Consider the following 19872-nt stretch of genomic DNA (forward strand, 5'->3'; position numbering starts at 1 on the left):
ACGGTTGGTCTAAAACGGAGCACAATGTAGAAAGATTGTACTCTATTGGGTTATATCTGAAGAAATTCGTTTTGGCTCATTGTAAACTGGAGAGTTAGGCTAGGCCTAATATAGAATGAAACTACTCACAGTGATAGGTTCCTTAGTAGGCTATATGCTAATTAGCTGATAGACAGTTAAGGATATGTTTTTGTAAGATACTGTATTAACGGCTTGTCGGATGTCCCAAAAAAAAAGTGAAAAAAAAAAGTCTTCCAATGGGACCATAAGAAACAAGTTCAGAGCCCTTCTATTTACTTAAAAGCTAGTAACGAGCGGATTCATTGTGGAGTCCACTGCTGCTGGTGCTCCTAGCTGGGCTGATTGTGTTCCCATACAAAGTCAGGAAGCAGTGTTGCCTTTGAGAGCTACACTTGTGAGGAAATAACAGCAGACACGAGTCCCCTTTCAGTGCAAAAGCCGATCACACGACACCTGCCGCTGCCCCCCTGCAGTCTCCTGCCCTTAAATACACTGAGGTTAATTTATTTAGATATATCGTCGCGAATATCCCTCCTAATTATCGTTTACAATGCATCGTTGTTTTTCTATGATCTTTATGATATTATTTTTGTTTTTCTTTTACATGGGCATGGAATTATATTTGGGGTAAGGCCTTTTAAAAGTTATTTATTTATTTAAACGTCAATATGTCTTAATGCCTATTCATTATTTCCTTTTAGCCGTTGTCAACCCTATGTTATTTTTCATTGTTTAATAATTGTACATAAATCAATAATTGATAATCAAATATTATCATTTATTATGATATTTTATTTCATTGCATTTTTTTGCAATTATCTGTTAATTGTGAAATCAATGTTCAAATGTTTTTAAAGGGATTACGCTAAAGACAAATCTAATTTCTAAGGAAAACTACGAAGATTTACAGATAGTAGCTGGGCTGCTGGGTGATGAACGTTAAAAAATCAGAAGTCGTGACAGATCTTTAGCCTATATATGCACCAAAATGTTTATGTGGCCGTTTATTGCCAGTTAAACCGTAAACTTGACGAAAACGAAAGCTAGTTGGATTATGTGATACTCATCTGTTGTTAGGTCCAATAGCCTATGTGCATGGGCTCGTTTTCTTTGTTAAAGTATGTATTTGTAATTCATAGGTCTGTTAATTGTAGATGTGTTCAATGCTTTTTAAAAATGTCTTGCTGCAGAGGTTTAGGCCTTTATATGTAAGACGTTCAAAAATAAAAAAATACCTTGGGAAAGTAATTTCTATTGGTTCTCCGGGTCCCACAGGAAACGATGATGTCAAAAGTGAGAAAGGGGGGCGGGCCTCATACCAGCTGAGGTGGATCTCGCGCTTGATTGCTGCTCACCCAGACCAAGGACATAATTGATGAGCTAATTGAAAGCCAGCGGTGACAGGACGGAGGAGAAGCCTCCAATGAGAAAGTGGACTTGTATCCCCGCCACAATCCGACAGCATTGATGTGAGCATTGCAGAGAGCTTCACGACGCGCACTTCTCCCCCTCTTTCACCCTCACAAGTGCACATTTCCACTTCTCACACTTTAGTTTAAGTTTTCATTTTATGAATGATTCTCTCTCGTAATATATCATTGGATACCTCGTCATCAACTGCACGAACTCACTTCGGCACGTCTTTCCTAAAGTTCAAACGCCACCAAGATTTGCTCTGCAACTACAAACGCACTTGGGGAAAATATCCGACCAGGAACAACTTGACACTTTCTTCAAGCGCAGCTGAAGCAACCACTGTGAACATGAGTATCAAAGCTGATGTGGAGCCTAATAACAACGTGTCTATTGAGGAGGAGGTAAGGCAAATTGTTTTAAAAACTTCCATTTCAATCGGTTATAAAGCTGTTTTCTGTGAACCATCTGAGGTTTCATGTTAGAAAAAAGGTGTGCAGTTTGATTATTGTCCGAATGCATTCTCGATGGGTTCATATTAAATTAAGTAATTGAACGGATCGAGACTACAAAATAAAACAATTTGTCGCTGCGTGTAGGCTAACCTCCATTTGGAAACGTTTGTCAACGAGTGTGCCATAACTTCTAAAAGACGGGCGAAAATATTATGTCACTGAACGAATGCCCTTAACATTAAACTTCTAGTTTAGGTATGAATAAAGGCGATTGATAAAATTGACTATTTTACTGGAAAGGGGTGAGCAAGTGTTTATACGTAGTAAAAATGTTAAACTGTTTCTCTACTCAAGTGGGATCTTACTAGTTTTTCATAATTATGAGCATTTTGTTTGTTTTGCTACAAACACCGTCATAGGCCTAAGCTATCAAATTTAAATTCTAGCATTTAGAAGAAATGGCTGCCTGACCAATTATCTGGCATAAATTAACTTCAGTCACAATAGGTTTTATGTAAGTTTTTTTACGATAGCCTACCTACCTCGTACCATATTAATTTGTGTGGGCTTTGAAAGAAAATATGCTGGTTTGTTCCTGTCATGCGGCCTTGTGGAAGTCGCTGGACAGATTACAACGCAACCAAAATGTTTTTCAATAATGGGCCGAATCGTCAGGACCAGAGCTTGCTGCACCTGTGTCGCCGGCGTGGTTTTGGGGCCGCAATGTCTGTAGGAAGGAAATGGTGTCATGCTATGTGTGCGCTGTTGTCCAGCGCTGTTCCTCTTGCTGCCCATTGTGCTCAACCCCACCCCCTTGAGTGGGATGTAATGGCCCTTACTGTTTTCATCATACAAAGTACCATATATGGTGTGTTTTTTTTTTGTTTTTTTTAGGAGAACGTTTTTATTAAGGGCTACATCCAAATTTCCAGTAGTGCTTTTATATTGTCCTTAATATTAAAAGGTTTCTATTACAGACCTATGCAATTTCTTATTTTGTCTCATTGTTTTGTTTTAAATACAGGTACGGACACTATTTGTCAGTGGCTTACCAGTTGATATCAAACCAAGGGAACTTTACCTTCTTTTTAGACCATTCAAGGTAAGCCACATGTTTGAAGATTCCAATAATGGGTTGGGGGGAGGGTGGCGAGTGCAACTTATTTTCTCATTCGTCTTTGAAGTATGCACTGAGCATTTATAGCGATCAACAAATATATCCAGACATTTTTTATCCATGGCAAATACCCCCCCCCCCCAGCTTGCTAAAACCAGTTGGGATATCGGCATATATTCTAATGAGGTCACGTAATTGTGAGCCCATAGTTGTGGTGTTGTTCAACCAGACCCGTCCAATTCCACAGCCTTCCCTCCCACCTGATGACTAAATTGGAAGTGGTATCCACATGGATGAGCGTGTGGAATGTGTAAATGAGTAGCCCTTGGCCAACCATCCCTCCCTGTGACCCCTAGCTTCTAGCTAGGGAAGCATTCATGTTCCTGTTTCCTCTGTCAACTGTTTAAAATCCACTCCCATGCCCTCATTTGTTGCGCTACCAGTACAGAATTAAATGGGTGTTTTTTAATAATCCATTTTGTTCTTAAGGATTTGAGTAGAAAATTGTTGGTCTATACAACACCATTTTTTAAATTAGTCGACTTGCTTAAACCTTGGTTTGTTATTCGGTCATCTGCAAACCAATGCTTAAAATCAGGATTTTACTAGGACAATTAAATAATCTGTCTGGAAACCAAGGATTTTATGCTGCACCAAAAATCTAGAATTTTGTCTGGAAATCTTTGTGCAATAATTTCTCGAAACGTAGACTTGCTGTAACCAATCATCAGTTCATATCTGTTGGAACAAATGCCTTTCTTGATAATCATGCTAAATCTACTACAAACCCAACACTCGCATTCCCTTTGTCAACTGTGTCAACTGCATTGGCTAGAATTTCAACATATTTTTAACTCTATTTAGGATTTTTTTTGAGGGATCAATTATTTGGCCTTAAGCTATGTTCTGAAAGGGTTTGTTTCATATGGTTTATGCTTTTGTTCATGCATGTGACTTGACAGTGAAGATATATTTTCTTTCCTCTTCACAGGGTTATGAAGGGTCACTGATTAAGTTAACATCCAAACAGGTATGGGGTTTTCAATCAATGTCAGAATGCTCGTCTCCTTTTTAACCCACCACTGGGCAGTAGTGGATGTACAAGGAATACATAATCCCCAGTTCAGACCATGGGGAAACATTTTCTGCCTAGAACTTTTTTCCAATATTGTGTTTACCAGTTGGCTCTGTCTTTATTTGTTTTAATCCTTCTGGCTCTTGTCTTCCAGCCCGTTGGGTTTGTAACCTTTGACAGTCGGTCTGGAGCTGAAGCTGCAAAAAACGCATTAAATGTAAGAGTCAACAAAGCGCACAGGAGTTGGAAGGCCTGCATTATTGATGCTGTGTCCTTGGCTGGGGTTCTGCTGCCCCTTTTTGTTGCATTTCTCCGAAATGTGGATTTTAACTTAAAGGAATATGAACTAAAGGTCTCAAACATACTAATCTCATACCATCTCTGAAAGCCAACCCATTTTGTCTTCTATAATTCAATGGCAGGGCCATTTTTGGAAAAGAGACCAGAGCCCTGTAATCTAACGGTAGTTTACTATGTCCCCGGTACACATCCTCCCAAGTCTGGTATAGCCCTTCTCATTTACATATCACTGCTTTACTGTTTAGACACACCGGTAGTATCATTTGAACACTTCTTCTGTAGTTTAACCTCTTATTTTGTCACCCCAATCGCCCACATTTGCAGTATCTAACACCTTTCTCTTGGTCTATAGCCCTAAAGGAGCATCACCTTTTCTTTTAGCCACACTAGTGGTCACACAGACAAACACACATACACACCAAGAGACTACTCACCTGCATGTGGGCACAACGCTTAGGGCACAGATCACCAGCAGGGTCAATCCCACCAGCGATGGCACCCCGGGGACTCGTCACGGCTCCTCATCTCCAGCTCTTCTTGGTCCTTGCGACTGGATCACACTGACCCAGTGGCCCGGCCTTTTTGAAGGAAACGAGATGTAGGCGTGTTGCAATACTCAGAGTATCTTTCAGTCTTTCAATTGTCTTTTTAATAGATTAACACACCACCCTGGTTGGTAATGATTTGTTCTTTCTGCGATGAAGACTGAAGTATACATTAAGTATTGAAACCGTGCTCAGGAGCAGCTGTGTGAGAACAGTGCGCTGTAGCCCCCTTCAAAAACCAAACGCAGCCCACCTCCCTTACGATACTGTGTCCCACCCCCTCCCATCTCTCCACCAGGGCATCCGTTTTGACCCCGAAAGCCCCCAGACCCTGCGCTTAGAGTTTGCTAAAGCCAACACGAAGATGGCAAAGAATAAGCTGATGGCCACACCGAACCCCACAAATATCCACCCTGCTCTAGGAGCACACTTCATTGCACGGGACCCATGTAAGTTTTACGGCTGCACCACTATAGGCTCTCTCTCATGCACTCTCTCTCTCATGCACTCTCACCTCGTCGCGTCCCGTCCCTGTAGCTTGTTCTACTGCTCTTAGACTGTTGGGTTTTACGCAGACGTTCACGAGAGAACAACCTTAACACTAACCCACCCTCCACACGCATGCCCCTCCAAACTGTAAATTATAATTATATTCGTTTTTCTCTGGGATGCTTAGCCGGCCATCAATTTCCTGCCTTTGTCGTAATTCCTCTAAAAGTGATGCTTGGAGCAACTCATTGCACTTTAGCGTTGGAAGTGTTGTCTCTGCACATGGTGGCTGTTGGTTTTTATTGTCTGTTGCAAGGTATGCAATCAAGGGTAGCTAGTGATAGATTTTCTGGCTGTAACTGGGAGACGGTTAGGGTTAGCCTCCATACTCCTTTTTTTTTTTTAAGTAATTGAAACGCCACTATTAGATCCAGTATTCCATCCTTGATGTACCCTACACCTGGTCATGGCTGTAGGCCAGTTCGACCCCCTTCTCCCCTCCATCCACCATCCTCATGTCTGAGCAGATGACCTGACGGGAGCGGCACTGATCCCCGCGTCGCCAGATGCCTGGGCCCCCTATCCCCTCTACACCACGGAGCTGACTCCTGGTCTGCCGCACGGCGCCTTCACCTACCCGGCTGCAGCCGCCGCAGCCGCTGCCCTCCATGCCCAGGTAGTGTGTGTGTGTGCTAGCATACTAACGCAATCCTTTCAGCATTACTTTGGTCACATCCTGAAGAACTGAAAAAGGAGCGGAATTGTAAACAGACAATGTTATATAGTTGTATCCAATTGTACCTGTAGCATTCTTGCAGTAATTCCTTTCGGTTGTCTAACGCAGGCTTTAACAGCTTTTCCTGGTTTATTCATAAAATGGCTACATAATGAAAGGGCTCGTATATATTTTTTTAGCTAATCCCGAACTTCATGGTCTATGTTGTGGCAAATTACCATCTGTCAAACTTGACTGTTAAAAGGAAATGTAATGGGGGTGGTTGTGCAAGTACTGCATACATTCTTTCCATTGTGGGTTCATTGCTATCTAAATGCAGTGGTAGCATTGTGTGCTGCATGGCTCTTGGTAACAATAGCAATGGAAAATCCTATTGGGTCATTTAAAGTTCATTGCTCGGCTAACTTCCTCCAATATGCAGGCAGTGATGCACCAAACAGTAGCCAGCAGCCATTGTTGAGAATTCTTTCTGAGATGAGGTGGTGAGGAATTCAAGGTATTAGCAAAGAGAAATTGGTGAGCCATGATGGCCTTTATTGAAGGTGCCAACCTGCAGTCTGTATAGCTGAGGGGGGGGGGGGGTGGGGGTAATTTCAATGTGGTGATGGATCCCTAGAATACTTTGGATTTTGACCTCAGTTTCATATAGTAGGTACTCTTGATTGTACTCGACTGTATGGTCCTAAATTGCTCGGGAGCCTGTAGGTGTTCTTGGCCTCTTGCCCGCAATTGTCTTGACCATGAAATAATACTCAGGCTTTGTCAGGTAATTGGCAAGTCTGCTGGGCTCTCGTCTTACTCTATGGAAAAGGCATAGGTATACAAACACTTATGCTGGCGAAATGTTTAACAGGGGGTCAGCTCATTTCCATGGCTGTTAATTACTCCAGAACTGTTGGCTTCATCCAATAGCTATGTGACCCATATTCCCATGGCCTGTACTTTTTCTTGGGGATGCATGGGCTGAACAAGGATTTTGGGGACGGATGTAGAAAAATTCTGATTCTAATGTATTCAGGAATAATGGGACTTTTTTTTTTGGGTGACTTGCTACATAATAGTGCATCACATGTATACCTACATAAATGTAATGTTATGTCGCTTGAAGAAATGCACCCGGTTGGGGTGCATTAAGTGTTGGGCCACCAGTATGAAGGCGGTCTTTGTTTGCTCATGAATGCTTTGTGTCCGTAGATGCGCTGGTACCCAACACCCTCCGAGACCTCCCAGCCTGGATGGAAGTCCCGACAGTTTTGTTAAGCTATTAAGTGAGTAGCATTTGTCTTGGAAGCATTTCGTTTGCCTTTTCTGGGACCTACACAAAAGTCTGTGGCCTGTAAATAAGGATTCATAAGGGATTGTTTCAGATGTCTGTTGATTGACAATGTGATCTATTGTTGTGCTGTATATCCTCCCCCTCGCCCCTCCACAGGCTTCTGGAAACCCCACCTGCATCCAGCTGACGGGAGGTTTGCCAAGCGCTTCATTAATTTAATCAGGTTTATTTAATGGACAAATGTGCATTAGAAACATACAGTATTTATAATTCCTCAGAATGTCTTCAAGACATTGGAGGTGAAACCATCTTGCTGTCAACATTCTAAGCTTGAATCCTCTTGGAAACTAAAGCTCTACCTTAGCACCTAACCGGGTAAAAAAAAAACTGCTAGACACGTTAACTTGCTATGGAAATTGATACGTTGAAGTTGCCATTTGTAAGCAAGTCCTTCCATGGGTTGTCATGGCACACAGGAGAGGTTTAGAAGAGTAAAGTCATTGCATGTTAAGTCTTTTTGCATGAACTTGGATCACAGTTTCTGTGGATCCTAATATTAGTGTTTGTGTTGCCTCTTTATCTTGGCCTAGACAATTGTTTTTTGTTTTTTTCCCTGTAGAACCCTGGTCTTGCCTCTTTGAAAGCTAGGCTGTTGTGTAAATGGCTTATCTCGCATGGACCCTATGAATGCATCTTTCTGACTATCCCAGTCCTAGCCTTGTCATTATAAATGTTTATTATTTGTGCAAAGAAAGTATGAAATTGTACTTTTTTGTGTGATATATATTTATGCATTTTTTTCGAGCAACTAAAAAAAAATCTGTCTAAGTTCGTTGTTTAGATGTTTTTGGTGTTATTTTTGATCCTATAATCCTGTTGAAGTAGTTTAAAAAAAAGTGCAATTGTATTTGCTTAAACGGAAAATGAGTGTCAATGGAAGTGTTCGGATAATGGCCTTTGCCACCCTGACTGCTACAATGAGATTGCTGTAAAATGCTGATCTTTCAGAATGTGAAACTGGAATACGAACAAAAATGGCTTGGTTTATTTGGGGGAGGGATGACCATATGGAAATGCAGGATTCAAGTGAAGAAGGAATTTCAGTTTGTGGTTTAAAACTTGTTTGTCATGGTATCTGCTGTGCATAAGATGTAGAAGAAAAAAGTGACATCTTATGAATAAAACAAACAAACAAGTGAATGTGTTTCATGTTTCTTCATTGATTTGGTTTGTTTTTAATGCCCTCATCTTCTAGACTAATTTCAACTACAATTATGGAAAGGGATGTTGACATAAATAATTGAAGCCTTTAATTTTAAATCCACTGATTACTACATGTATGACTGACTTTGGCTTTACCTTGGGAGGAACAGTCCTACTGAGGCCTTATTGCTGCTCTGCTCAACCAAGCATGGCCTTAAGGGAGTAGTGAAATGGCTGCTCACAATAGGGCCAGCTGGAGTGGCATGGAAAAGTAAACTACATTGAGTCCATTGTATGTATGGTTTCACTTTTCTAAATTTTATTTAAGTGTTTAACAATGGCTGACTTCAAGCATGCTTTTAAAAAGAACTTGGTTCCTCCCCATACAGAAGCTCTTCACGCTTAAGTTAAATATAAACCTATCTGTACTGAACTAGACATAATGAGCGAGTATTCAGTCAACATGGGTTACAGAATAGCTACATGGTCAAATGAGTGAGCCAATTGTTGCAAGGTTGCACTCTAAGAATATACAATCATTTTTAAATTAACTAAAATTAAATTGTCCATTTTAAATTCTGGTACAAATTACAATTGCGATAACATAAGAATGCCCCGGTTTTACCATTTCTGTTCTTACAGAGCCAAACCTCTTCATATAAGCCAAAAAATAAGATCTGAAACCATGTGTGCTTTACGGGAAATTGGATCACAAAAACATCTGAAATGCATCACAGGTAACATGAATTGACAGGAAATCAATATCCAGCACAACGGGTAATATGTGTGTAAATTCTTGCAATGTAATGGTCTTAATACAATAACGTATACCAAATGTATTGACTGCGTTTTAGTTTCAATTGTATCTGCTTTTTTGTAGTGTCATATTGGGTGTAGGCCTATTTAAAATTTAAGACTAATAGATTGCTATCAGAAATGGGACACTACTACGCTATCACAGAATGTGAATAACAATTAGAGTAACACCCATTGTTGACTACATTTCACCTTTCACAAGAGAAGGGCGCGAAAGAGGATTCAGCACTGCACTAAAAATACGGTAATGGGGTCAAAAAAGAAAATATAGCGTGCAAAGGTTGAAGCGGAGGCTGTTTTTATATGTAGGGCATTGTCGCCATCTACAGGCCTAGTTGTGACAGGACAGCTAGGGCGAGAGGCATGGCCTACCCATCTGAACATTTGGCAGGGCTGGGATGGTGTCCTCACTTTCACGAGGTCAGCTGACCTGATGTGACTGTGTGGGCTTAGTGCTATGTAAAGTAGTTAATAACGCACATTTCCATCACTCTATAATTAGAAAATAAGGTTAAGTTACAACATATCCAAATAGAGTCCGGTCAGTGTGTTCTGAAAGGCATACGTCCATGCTGCGCGTTCAACATGGAAAAAACAGGAGAGAAAGACTACTCGTGATTGCATATTATAGTTACATAGTAGTCCTTCAATATATAATCTTGTGGCATATTACAATAAAATAAAAAACATTTGTAGATATGTATTTACACACGCACACACACACGCACACGCACACGCACACGCACACACACACACACACAGTATGTAAAGCCCAATTTATTGGAAGCCTATCGTCACACAATAATCATGAAACAAAGAAACTCTTTTGAAGACCATTGGGTTTTGATGTGAAGGGGACGCTATGACACACACTGACATGGCTCCCCCCCCCCAGCTCTTGCCATTCGCTCAGCACACGTTCATCAAATGTTGCCTAATTAGCTGGCATATAAAATGAATTAGCTGGCATATAAAGCTAGAAGTTAAGCATCGGATAGGCTAACAATATCATGGCGTTTTCCCTGGTGAGTTTCACTTGGCACGTGTTTGTTTTGGTCAAGCAATTTTCTTGAACCATTAGCCTTGTTTCCAACAGGTTTCCAGGTTTAGCCATCTTGAGGTCGCCTGAAATATGACGCTGGTTTGTGAGAGTTTTTCCCAAAAGAAAAGGGACTTAAACGTACAATTTGTTAATTGTAAACTACGGTTGTTTTCTTATTCTTGGGATAAGTAAGTAATCGTTTCTCATTCAACTTTTTCTTTCTCCTTCAGAGAGATGATCCTCGAGCTCATGAACGTTGGGACCCAGAGTCTCCGGCCTTGTCCACTTGCAGCAATGCAGAAATCTTCCGTCGAATGAACACAATGCTGGGCAATGCTCTCGATTTTACTGGCGTGTGCACAACACCAAACACCAAGGGCAAGCGAGACCTCCAGTGTGGTAAAGTCGTTTATGGTGTATGAGATTGCATTTTTAGCTTATTGGGTTGCTCACGAGACAACAGGAGGTTAAAGGTGTAATGGGAATCTGACTTGGTTCTGTCTTTCTCACCGACTCAATTGCCAACTGACGCAAATGCCGACCGCTGATTCACGCCGAATAGAATAGTCTGCCATGTCGCAGCATTTAACGGCCTTTATTAATTTGAGGAAACGTATGGAAAGAATAAAGAAGGTCCTTTTTAAATTCGTTTTAATTATAATGACAAGTGTTTAAAATGGATAAATGTTCCATTTGCTAGACCTATTCCAATCATCTTTGAGATGAAGGGTTCAAATTGTATCATAGTTTGATAAGGTTATAGATTGTGACTAGTTGAATCAAAAGATGGCCAGCAGAATTACACAATGCTCTTTAATTCGTTTTCCTCATCTGAACTACAGTTTGACACTATGTGGAGTCATTTAGGCAGTGTAATTCCAAATTGAACCACACACACTAGTTTTATTTTTGTAAATCTGGGCTGTCCTACCTCACAACAGTCCCTGTGGCCTTGTGGGACATGCTGAATCAGGGCTGTAGCTGGAAGCTGTCCAGTGTCTGGGAGGGATGGGAGGAGCTGGTGGTGCAAATCTCTACCAGCGCCCAACATCTGATCAGTCAGCTGCTCCTGTGAGGCTTGTGTAGTTTTCCCTCAGTAGCAAATATCAAATGCGTTTTTAATTCAGTTTGAGTTTTTATTTGACAGATGGTCGTGTTTGTGTACTTCACTGAAACTACCCTTTCTTGACAAGCCTTTTTTGACCAGTTTGCTGAGTCATTGCTGTATAGCCTTTCTGTAAGCTACACTAGCTCAGCCAAGCTGCCCCCACCCACTCGTATCCTTTTATTTTTTTTGCCAGCTCACTCAGGAAGCAGGGCTCGACAAACTGTAGGAGGCAGCAGCAGCTACCATGGCAGCAGCGCTCTTCTGCTGACTCTGAGATGTGCTGTGCTCGACCAAAGCGGCAGTGCCTGTACCGGCCAACAGAAACGATAGACGGATATTTTTCATTAGTTAGGAGAGGAAATTAGGGAGGTGTGTGTATGGGTGGGAGGCTGATGTCATTAGCATGGGGGTGTGAGTGCATCAGCAGCCCTGTCACATGCTGCTAGGTGGGTCAGTGATTCAGACAGAGATGCCGGTCAGTCTCTCCAGGCACAGAGGCAGAAGGTTGGCTTCACCAGCCGGGAAGGACTGCTCTTCACTAATCGCAACAGGACATCATTTTACACGGGGCAGCCTCGCAGACGTCTGTCGTAGAACTCTTGAAATTTGAATGTAGAATAGAACGGCATACAGCTCTCAATGTCTTAACACTTGTTTCTCGCTGTGTTTATCTCTGAACTGAACCTCAGACGGGAAAGACAGAGAGCTGGCTGCAGTTGGCAGCAGGATGCTATTCCCCAACTCCGGTGGTGGAAGTGGCATGTCTCTCTCCCAGGACATGTCCTCAACATCAAGGGGCCTTCCGGATGTCTCCGACCTGGGCCTGGGGCTCCAATCTCTCAGCCTGTCCAGCTGGGATCGTCCCTGGAGCAGCCAGGAGACCGACACACACGCCACTGTTTCTTCACAGGCCCACAGCAGCTCACCCACTGGCAAGTAGCACAACTTTACAGTAACTATTGATTTGTCATCATGTTCCATAGATGTGAGGCTAGGCTTGTGATTGAAGAAGGCATAACCCAAAGTGGATGTATTTTTTTTGGAATTTCTATGCCTCCATTGTAAAGGAAATGCTCAGAAGCTGCCTTTGTGATTGGTCTTCATGGTATCGGATGTTGCCAGCAGTATTTAAAGTATGTGGCTCTTGTCCTCGTGTCAGTCTGTGAGAACTGGCACCAGCGTCGCTGGGGAGGATGATGTGGCAGTTTTGCTCTGCTGCATCTTTGGCAGTGGTGGTGGCTTGGGGAAAACATGGCAACAGGCTAATTGAGTTGCTGGATCAAAACCTGTAAGATTCTCAAATGCCAAGGTTACTTGCTGGTGCATTGCTCAAACAGTTTTTGTTTATGTTCCCCAAGTATTGAGCTACAACACTTGCCATTAGGCACAGCATTGGATTTGAAACATTTTTTGTTTGTATTCTTTCATACACACCGGCACTAGCTTAATCTTTATTTATTAGGTGTGCGTTGTTGAACTTTTGTTTAATTCTGTGGTTGTTTGAATGCTGAATGAAGGTTAACCTATTCATTGTATAGCCAGCTTCTATTTACCTAAAATATATATACACACACTAGATTATAATGGTGTTTGCGTATGCCATCCTGCGCTTTTGTCATTAAGGAAAATGCCAGCACTTTTAATAGCTACTCTGCACCATTGTTGCCCTGACCCATTTTGAGGGGCTATGGTTGTAACAGTTTACCCATAAAAACAAGACATTGAGAGAAATCTAATAGGGGTCTGCTAAGTGGGCCAGCCAATTTAATGCTGCCATCAGCTGAATATTGTTTGTTTGGTAGCATTTGGTTACCAACTGATGGTGGTTGGTAACTTTAGTTTGAATTGTACTGCTCATGATTTGTATATAGTTTAAAAAACCAACTTTGTCTGAAATGGGAATTGGAGATTTTTTCAGGGCAATTTGTGTGGCTAGTGCTGCTGAAATTGCGTAGGCTAACCCTGCAGTGCTATTTCTCAGGGAAGCGGAGGGGATTTTGGTCAGTCATTGTTATTCCAGTCTGTAAATGCTTTGTCATTGTCCACTCCAGTGCTGGGCATGTTCAACAGTCCCCTAGGTAACATCCTGGGTAAGCCCCTGGGTTACCATCCCAGTGAGGCAATGGGCACGCCTGCAGACTTCCTGGACAAGTTCCCTGGTATGGCCCGCATAGCCAGTCGCCTGGACTCCCGATCCTTCCTGGACTCGCGTTCAAGCAGCCCTGCTGACTCCGAGACCAGTGGCTTCAGCTCTGGCTCAGACTTGGTCTCTGACCTGCTGGTATGGACTGCTTTTTCTCACGTCTTAATGGTTTCCCCCTAGGGATATTTGTTCTGGAACAAGCAATGCTTGGTGGATGTCATACCAAGCTGCCAGTCCAATAATAAAAACTATATTTTTAAAAATGTAACATTGCATCCGCTTGCCGCGCTGGAGAATGATTTTCCTAATTTCCCCACAGTCCACGCTGAGGATCTCTCCTCCCCTACCACCCTACCTCATGTCCAGCATGCAAAAGGAACCGCTGCGCCTCAGCTCTCGCCTGGAACACCAGGACAGCTGCTCTCCTCTGACTCCGCCCTCCAGCACCAGTCCTGGCTCAGCCTTATCCCGCCGCTGGCCCACCGGCTCCCTCTGGCCTGGCCTGGACCTGCTGGACCAGCCTGATGAGACCTTCAGCATCGAAAGGGAGGCTCGTCTTCACAGACAGGCTGCTGGTAAACTGGATCAGCCATAAAGATTAACCACATTGAAACCGGTCTTCGACGCCAAACAAAACGGGTGCAACGGGATATCCCTTGCCCTACAAAAGTTTCAGCATTGGAAGGAATTTCGTCAAGTGCAATTTAGGCCAGAAATGGAAATTGCTAGTCATTAACCATAGATTGTCTCTGGAGTGCTGGTGTTTCTTTTGTTATAGGCTTTCTGAACAAGAATGCTTTGTGCTGTTGGTTTTATTTTTGGGGGTTTTCTTGTCAGCTGTGAATGAGGCCACGTTCACCTGGAGCGGACAGCTGCCTCCTAGGAACAACAAGAACCCACTGTTCTCCTGCAAGGTCTTCCTTGGAGGAGTGCCCTGGGACATCACTGAAGGTAAAAGACTGGCCAGAACATACCGTCTAGTTGTATCTAAGTTACTAAATGTAACCAATTATACATTCAGGGATTGGTCATGCAGTCTATTGGCATGTTCATTTTGTTTGGCTTATTTCTATATCTAGAATAATAACATTTCTATGGTAAGTCACGTTAACACTGACTACATGCTCTTTGAACAAGTCAATTTGTTTCCATTCATGCCATATTAACTTTTTAATTAAAATTGTGGCCCAAGATTAGATTTTTAAAATGGATTGCATGAATCAATTTGCATGCCACCCTGGACACAAATCTGTAAATGTAACGACTACTAGATATCAGGACTATTATGAAATAACTCTTTTTTGTAATTTATTTTTTATTTTTTTGGTGTCTAAACATTTCAACATCATTCATCACAGGTTCTGTGTGTTCTCTCCATGACATGAATAGTACGCTTCAAAATTTATCTCAAAAGTACACATACCAACACAATACATAAAACAAATACAAGTAAAAAGAACAGTAGAACAGTTAGGGAGTAGTCTGTTTGTAAATTGACTAATGTTCTGTGAAAACAAAATCAGGCCTTTGGGGTGTTACAAAGTGAATCCACTTTTTAAAGTGTGAGGTAAATTGCTCTGATTTATGATTGACAAATGCTGTGATCTTTTCCATCTTGTAAATGTCCATTGTGATGTCCATCCATCCATTTAGAGTTGGGCTCTCCTGTAATAACCACTTCCTGGTTAAAGACTTTTTAGCTGCAGCCAACAGAATGTTCAAGAAATAACTTTTTTTTAATCTAATATTATTCAAACTAGCTTATTGATGCCCACTCTGCCCCCCCCCTTCTCTCTCTCAAATCAGCTGGCTTGATCAACACGTTCAGTGGCTACGGCCCTCTGAGTGTGGAGTGGCCGGGTAAGGATGGCAAGCACCCTCGCTGCCCTCCTAAAGGTAATATGCCCAAAGGTAACAGCAGGCTGGTAGGCTATGTTTTTTACTTCCTGGGTCAGAGGTGGCACCATGGTGAGCACACTGCATGCTGATGGTTCAAAGGTGAAGAGTCTGAACTTGTGCCCTGCCAACCAATGCAAAGTAATCTGCATTGGCATCAGATCTGCATGAAACGCCTTGCTGTCTGTCCATGTGGCACCCTAGAATACCACTCAAGGCGTACAGACTTTTAAAATCTTGTTGTTCAGTAATTGTTTTACAAATGCCGCCTTTTGCAAAGCAGCATATATGATTGCTTTTGTACCGCAACACTCCTGCTTTCCTTGGCAGGTTACGTTTACCTGGTGTTTGAGAATGAGAAGTCAGTGAGGGCCCTTCTCCAGGCCTGCACCCAGGACCTGCTCCAGCCAGAGGACAACGGGGAGTACTACTTTAAGATGTCCAGCCGCAGGATGCGATGCAAGGATGTGAGCTATTGCGCATAAGTATTTTTTTTTTCATGGTTGTGTTCTATTGTGTCTGCCGGTTTGAAAGTCTACCGTTTTTTTTTTTTCCTGGGGCTTCAGGTACAAGTGATCCCATGGGTCATCTCGGACAGCAACTACGTGCGCTGTCCCTCCCAGCGTCTGGATCCCAGCAAGACGGTTTTTGTGGGTGCCCTGCACGGCATGCTGAACGCTGAAGCCCTCGCCAGCATCATGAACGACCTGTTTGGTGGGGTTATGTATGCTGGCATCGACACAGACAAGCATAAGTACCCCATAGGTAATGTCCCCCCCACTGGTGTTCAGCCAAAAATACTGCTTGGTGTCTGCCTGTATAATTGACTTGTATAAATCTTCATGGCTGTTCTAATGTGTGCAAGAAGTGTAGGATGTGCTTATTGTCCAAATCACAACTGTTTAATTTTAACCCCACAACTCTTTGACAGGCTCTGGGCGTGTCACGTTTAACAACCAACGCAGTTATCTGAAAGCTGTATGCGCTGCATTTGTTGAAATAAAAACACCCAAATTCACCAAAAAGGTAAGCTAGAATCTTTCGACTGCTGTGCAGGGAAGCAATTTGAACTTGTGCTCTCTCATCGCTGCCAATGTGTCTTGGCCAGGTCCAGATCGACCCCTACCTGGAGGATTCCATGTGTCAGGTGTGCAGTCGCCAGGCCGGTCCCTTCTTCTGCAGAGACCAGGTCAGTGAGAATGAATCTTCATTATAATTAAGTGCCACATTTATCTACCAGGGCATTGGTAGTAGGCTAAACTTCTGTCCTGATCAATCTTCTATTTACTAGAAACACCATATCAAGGTTATGGGACACCGATGTTTATTGCATGTTGTTGAAATATTGCTCGTCCCATATCCTGATTGTGTCTGTGTATGTAGGCCTGCTTCAAGTACTACTGTCGTGCTTGCTGGCACTGGCAGCACTCCATGGACATCCTGAGTAACCACCGGCCCCTAATGCGAAACCAGAAGAACAGGGACTCAAGCTAGACGATGCAGCCCATGAGTGCAGACGGGGGCCGGAGTAGTGGCCCGCACAAAGGGTGAAGCTGCCTGCCGAGCAGAGCACGAGCGCCAGATGCCTTCACGCTGTGAGGGCACCACGGCACTCCCACCAGGCACTGGGGAGAACACTGGAAATGTTCACTATTGCACTTGCTACATTTTTGCTGTTTACTTGTTCACAGTTGCACAGTGACCTTCACTCTTATGCAGTTTCCCAGACTTGTGGCCAGGCAGAAAATGGGAACCAGCCCAGGGTTCAGAAGACTAAATGCCTTTTTTTTTTTTCTTAATTTACATGTGTTGCATATTGAAGAGCGACCGCGCAAGTCTCATGGCAGATGCCATACAGTGCCTTTACTTATTTTTTTTCATTTTTTTTTTTTCACCCCCAGTTGGTTGCTGTTTTTCCTGTGCAAGCCAACTGGTGTTTTTTACTTTGGGAGATGAGTTCGGCTTCATTTAACCAGTCGCATTTCAGACATTTTTACGCAGTTTTTTACTAATTTGTACACAAACGGTTTTAAGTCATGACATGGAAATTTTGAACAGAATTCTACCAGGCGGCTTTTTAATTTTACCCCTTTTCAGTTTTCTCCACCCGTGCATTTCTCTGGCAGTTGGTGGTTTTCATAGCCTTTCTCTCCAAAGTTCTTCTTAATGGACACATGTTGAAGTAGTTCTTGACCCCTGATGTGTTGGTCGACATAATTTAGCCGGAAGTATACTAGATTAGATCAAGTGTAACATTTGCTGGACAACTTCAACTAGCGTTCCATCATTTTAAAATCAAATCTACTTTGGATCTTACTTTAATTTGCACTTAAGGAGGGGTCGTAGTGGTTTTTAATCACTTTTTGTACATCAGCAGAGGGACTGGCAGTCTTGGGCACACGCCTAGATTCCAGTGGCTGTTTGTTTCCTGTTGATTGTAAGAACTTCCACTTTGCTTTAAGTGTACCTATGGCTTGAGTAGACCTTACTATGACTCATCAACCCTGTTCTTTCATAACCATCCACTTGTTCCATTTGGATGTAAATTCATATTGAGCTGTGTGCCAAAGACAAAGTCTTTTTCTTTATTCAGTTTGACATGTTAAGCTAGTTGTCTAAAGCCCAGTTGCTTTTTAGCGTATTTTGAAAGTCTACCTCATTGTGGTCTGCCAAGTTCACCGCTACTTATAGTTGTGTGGAGTATGTTCTGAATGGGCACAATAAAGGTGTTTAAGCATTACCCTCTGCTTCTGCAATCTTATTGAACTTGCATTGTATAACTTCCCCACTGTTCTCAAGTCTTTCATTGCATTATGTTTTTGTGCATTGGTGACAAAATCTCCTTTTACAATCAAAGGAAGCTGAGCATAGCATGCAGCCGCTGTCTGAAACTTAAAACGCAACTTGTAATTACAAAAGGATTATTGGTAGCACTTTATAATAAGGTGCCATAATAAATGGCAAACTAGTCATTACCTTACACTTTGGTAATATTTTAATTGTTACTAAAATATATTTGGCACAAGTGAATAGTTTTTCACTGACCAGAGTGTTGCTGGTTAGGGCTGTGTTATGGTTAGGGCTGTGGGGTTGGGTTAGGGTTATGCATACAACTAATTTAATGATAAAAACGAACTTGTGCCAAATAGATATTTTAGTAACAATTAAAGGGTTAGGTAATGACTAGTTTGCTATTTATTACGGCACCTTAAAGTGTTACCGGATTATTTTCGCTTCAAGGTCAAAACTATGACCTAAAAACAAGTGAAGTCAACGCAACATGGTTCACATTTAGTAGTACAGCAACGGTGACTTGTACAGGGTCCCAATGAATATTAAGGGACCCTGTTTTGCAGAGCCAGTACTAAAAGTGAGTGCATTATACAATCAACATGACGCTAGTAAGCTGACGGGTACCATGTGAGCCTTTGTTAAAAAGACCCAAGTAAGAGATTCCATAGGTCAGACCAGCTTTCAGTACCACTTTTTTGATTAACCATTGCTTGTTGGTAGATTTGTCACAGTATTCTTTTGATGACATTAACCAACCTCGATGGAATGTGGGATTTTAGGTGCAGCATTTTATGTTTCATAGTCACATTTTAAGGGCACCTTTTTAAAAAAACATTCAAACCAGGTTGTGAGTCGGAAATAATGCAGTTGCTTGAGCCAAGATGGTTGTAACAACTGGGTCTTCAGATACATAATTCAAACCCTGGATTACTCACTGGACTAATGATTCAGGTAAGGTTTATTCACCCCATTGTACGGGGTGATTTTTGGTGTTAAATGCATGGATTACTTCTCCAGGAGATCCCTTATAAATATTCCCTTAAAATAATCAACATAAGTTCTAAGGCCTTGCATGGACTTGCACCAAATGACTTAGCTGAGCTAACTATACCATATCCACCATCTACGCTCCCTTGACGCTGGCCTCCGGGTCATTCCTTCATTTAACAAATATCAGTTGGCTTCTCATCTCTGGGCCTCAAATTACATAACGAAGCATATTCCGTTGACAGCTGTAACCTACCTTTATGCACTTCATTACAGCCTACACTAGCATGTTCATGGGTGTATCCCATTTTTGGAACATCCCATTATTGTTTTCATGGGGATTTTATTTTATTTACTATATCCCTGGAACTTTATTTTTCATGTGGTTTTATTTATATTCGTACATCCTTTGACATTGTTTTACATTTTGGTTTTATTTTAACTATTACATTTGCTG

General features: G+C 42.2%; 2 protein-coding genes across 5 annotated transcripts; both read left to right on the forward strand.

The window, feature by feature from the left end:
* Nucleotides 1-1351: 1351 nt before the first annotated feature.
* On the forward strand, nucleotides 1352-8652 carry LOC130403311 (RNA-binding protein, mRNA-processing factor 2a). Of its 2 annotated transcripts, XM_056607614.1 has the most exons (9): nucleotides 1354-1490; nucleotides 1674-1838; nucleotides 2914-2991; nucleotides 3998-4036; nucleotides 4236-4298; nucleotides 5225-5375; nucleotides 5943-6091; nucleotides 7346-7419; nucleotides 7584-8652. In XM_056607614.1, the coding sequence occupies exons 2-8, from the start codon at nucleotides 1785-1787 to the stop codon at nucleotides 7409-7411; spliced, it is 600 nt and encodes a 199-aa protein (XP_056463589.1). In that variant the 5' UTR covers nucleotides 1354-1490; nucleotides 1674-1784; the 3' UTR covers nucleotides 7412-7419; nucleotides 7584-8652. The 2 variants fall into 2 exon arrangements, with proteins under 2 accessions (XP_056463588.1, XP_056463589.1); XM_056607613.1 differs by having other exon boundaries at nucleotides 1352-1838.
* Nucleotides 8653-10361: 1709 nt separating this feature from the next.
* On the forward strand, nucleotides 10362-18397 carry cpeb1b (cytoplasmic polyadenylation element binding protein 1b). Of its 3 annotated transcripts, none has more exons than XM_056607610.1 (12): nucleotides 10362-10471; nucleotides 10719-10887; nucleotides 12286-12528; nucleotides 13648-13877; nucleotides 14059-14314; nucleotides 14577-14690; nucleotides 15546-15650; nucleotides 15966-16102; nucleotides 16202-16400; nucleotides 16567-16661; nucleotides 16744-16824; nucleotides 17019-18397. In XM_056607610.1, exons 1-12 carry the CDS (start codon nucleotides 10457-10459, stop codon nucleotides 17127-17129), a joined length of 1755 nt encoding a protein of 584 aa, XP_056463585.1. In that variant the 5' UTR covers nucleotides 10362-10456; the 3' UTR covers nucleotides 17130-18397. The 3 variants fall into 3 exon arrangements, with proteins under 3 accessions (XP_056463585.1, XP_056463586.1, XP_056463587.1); XM_056607611.1 differs by having other exon boundaries at nucleotides 15546-15635; XM_056607612.1 differs by having other exon boundaries at nucleotides 10719-10866.
* Nucleotides 18398-19872: the final 1475 nt, after the last annotated feature.

This window comes from Gadus chalcogrammus, chromosome 14 (assembly GCF_026213295.1).
Source record: "Gadus chalcogrammus isolate NIFS_2021 chromosome 14, NIFS_Gcha_1.0, whole genome shotgun sequence".
NCBI classification, from domain to species: Eukaryota; Metazoa; Chordata; class Actinopteri; order Gadiformes; family Gadidae; genus Gadus; species Gadus chalcogrammus.

Excerpts from the sequence above, each read along its gene's own strand:
- LOC130403311 (XM_056607613.1), top strand. The coding sequence starts at position 1,596 with ATGATTCTCTCTCGTAATATATCATTGGATACCTCGTCATCAACTGCA. Across the intron at positions 5,376-5,942 it reads CTTCATTGCACGGGACCCAT|ATGACCTGACGGGAGCGGCA; the intron begins GTAAGTTTTACG and ends ATGTCTGAGCAG. Across the intron at positions 6,092-7,345 it reads CCGCTGCCCTCCATGCCCAG|ATGCGCTGGTACCCAACACC; the intron begins GTAGTGTGTGTG and ends TTGTGTCCGTAG.
- cpeb1b (XM_056607610.1), top strand. Across the intron at positions 12,529-13,647 it reads CCACAGCAGCTCACCCACTG|TGCTGGGCATGTTCAACAGT; the intron begins GCAAGTAGCACA and ends TGTCCACTCCAG. Across the intron at positions 16,401-16,566 it reads CAAGCATAAGTACCCCATAG|GCTCTGGGCGTGTCACGTTT; the intron begins GTAATGTCCCCC and ends ACTCTTTGACAG.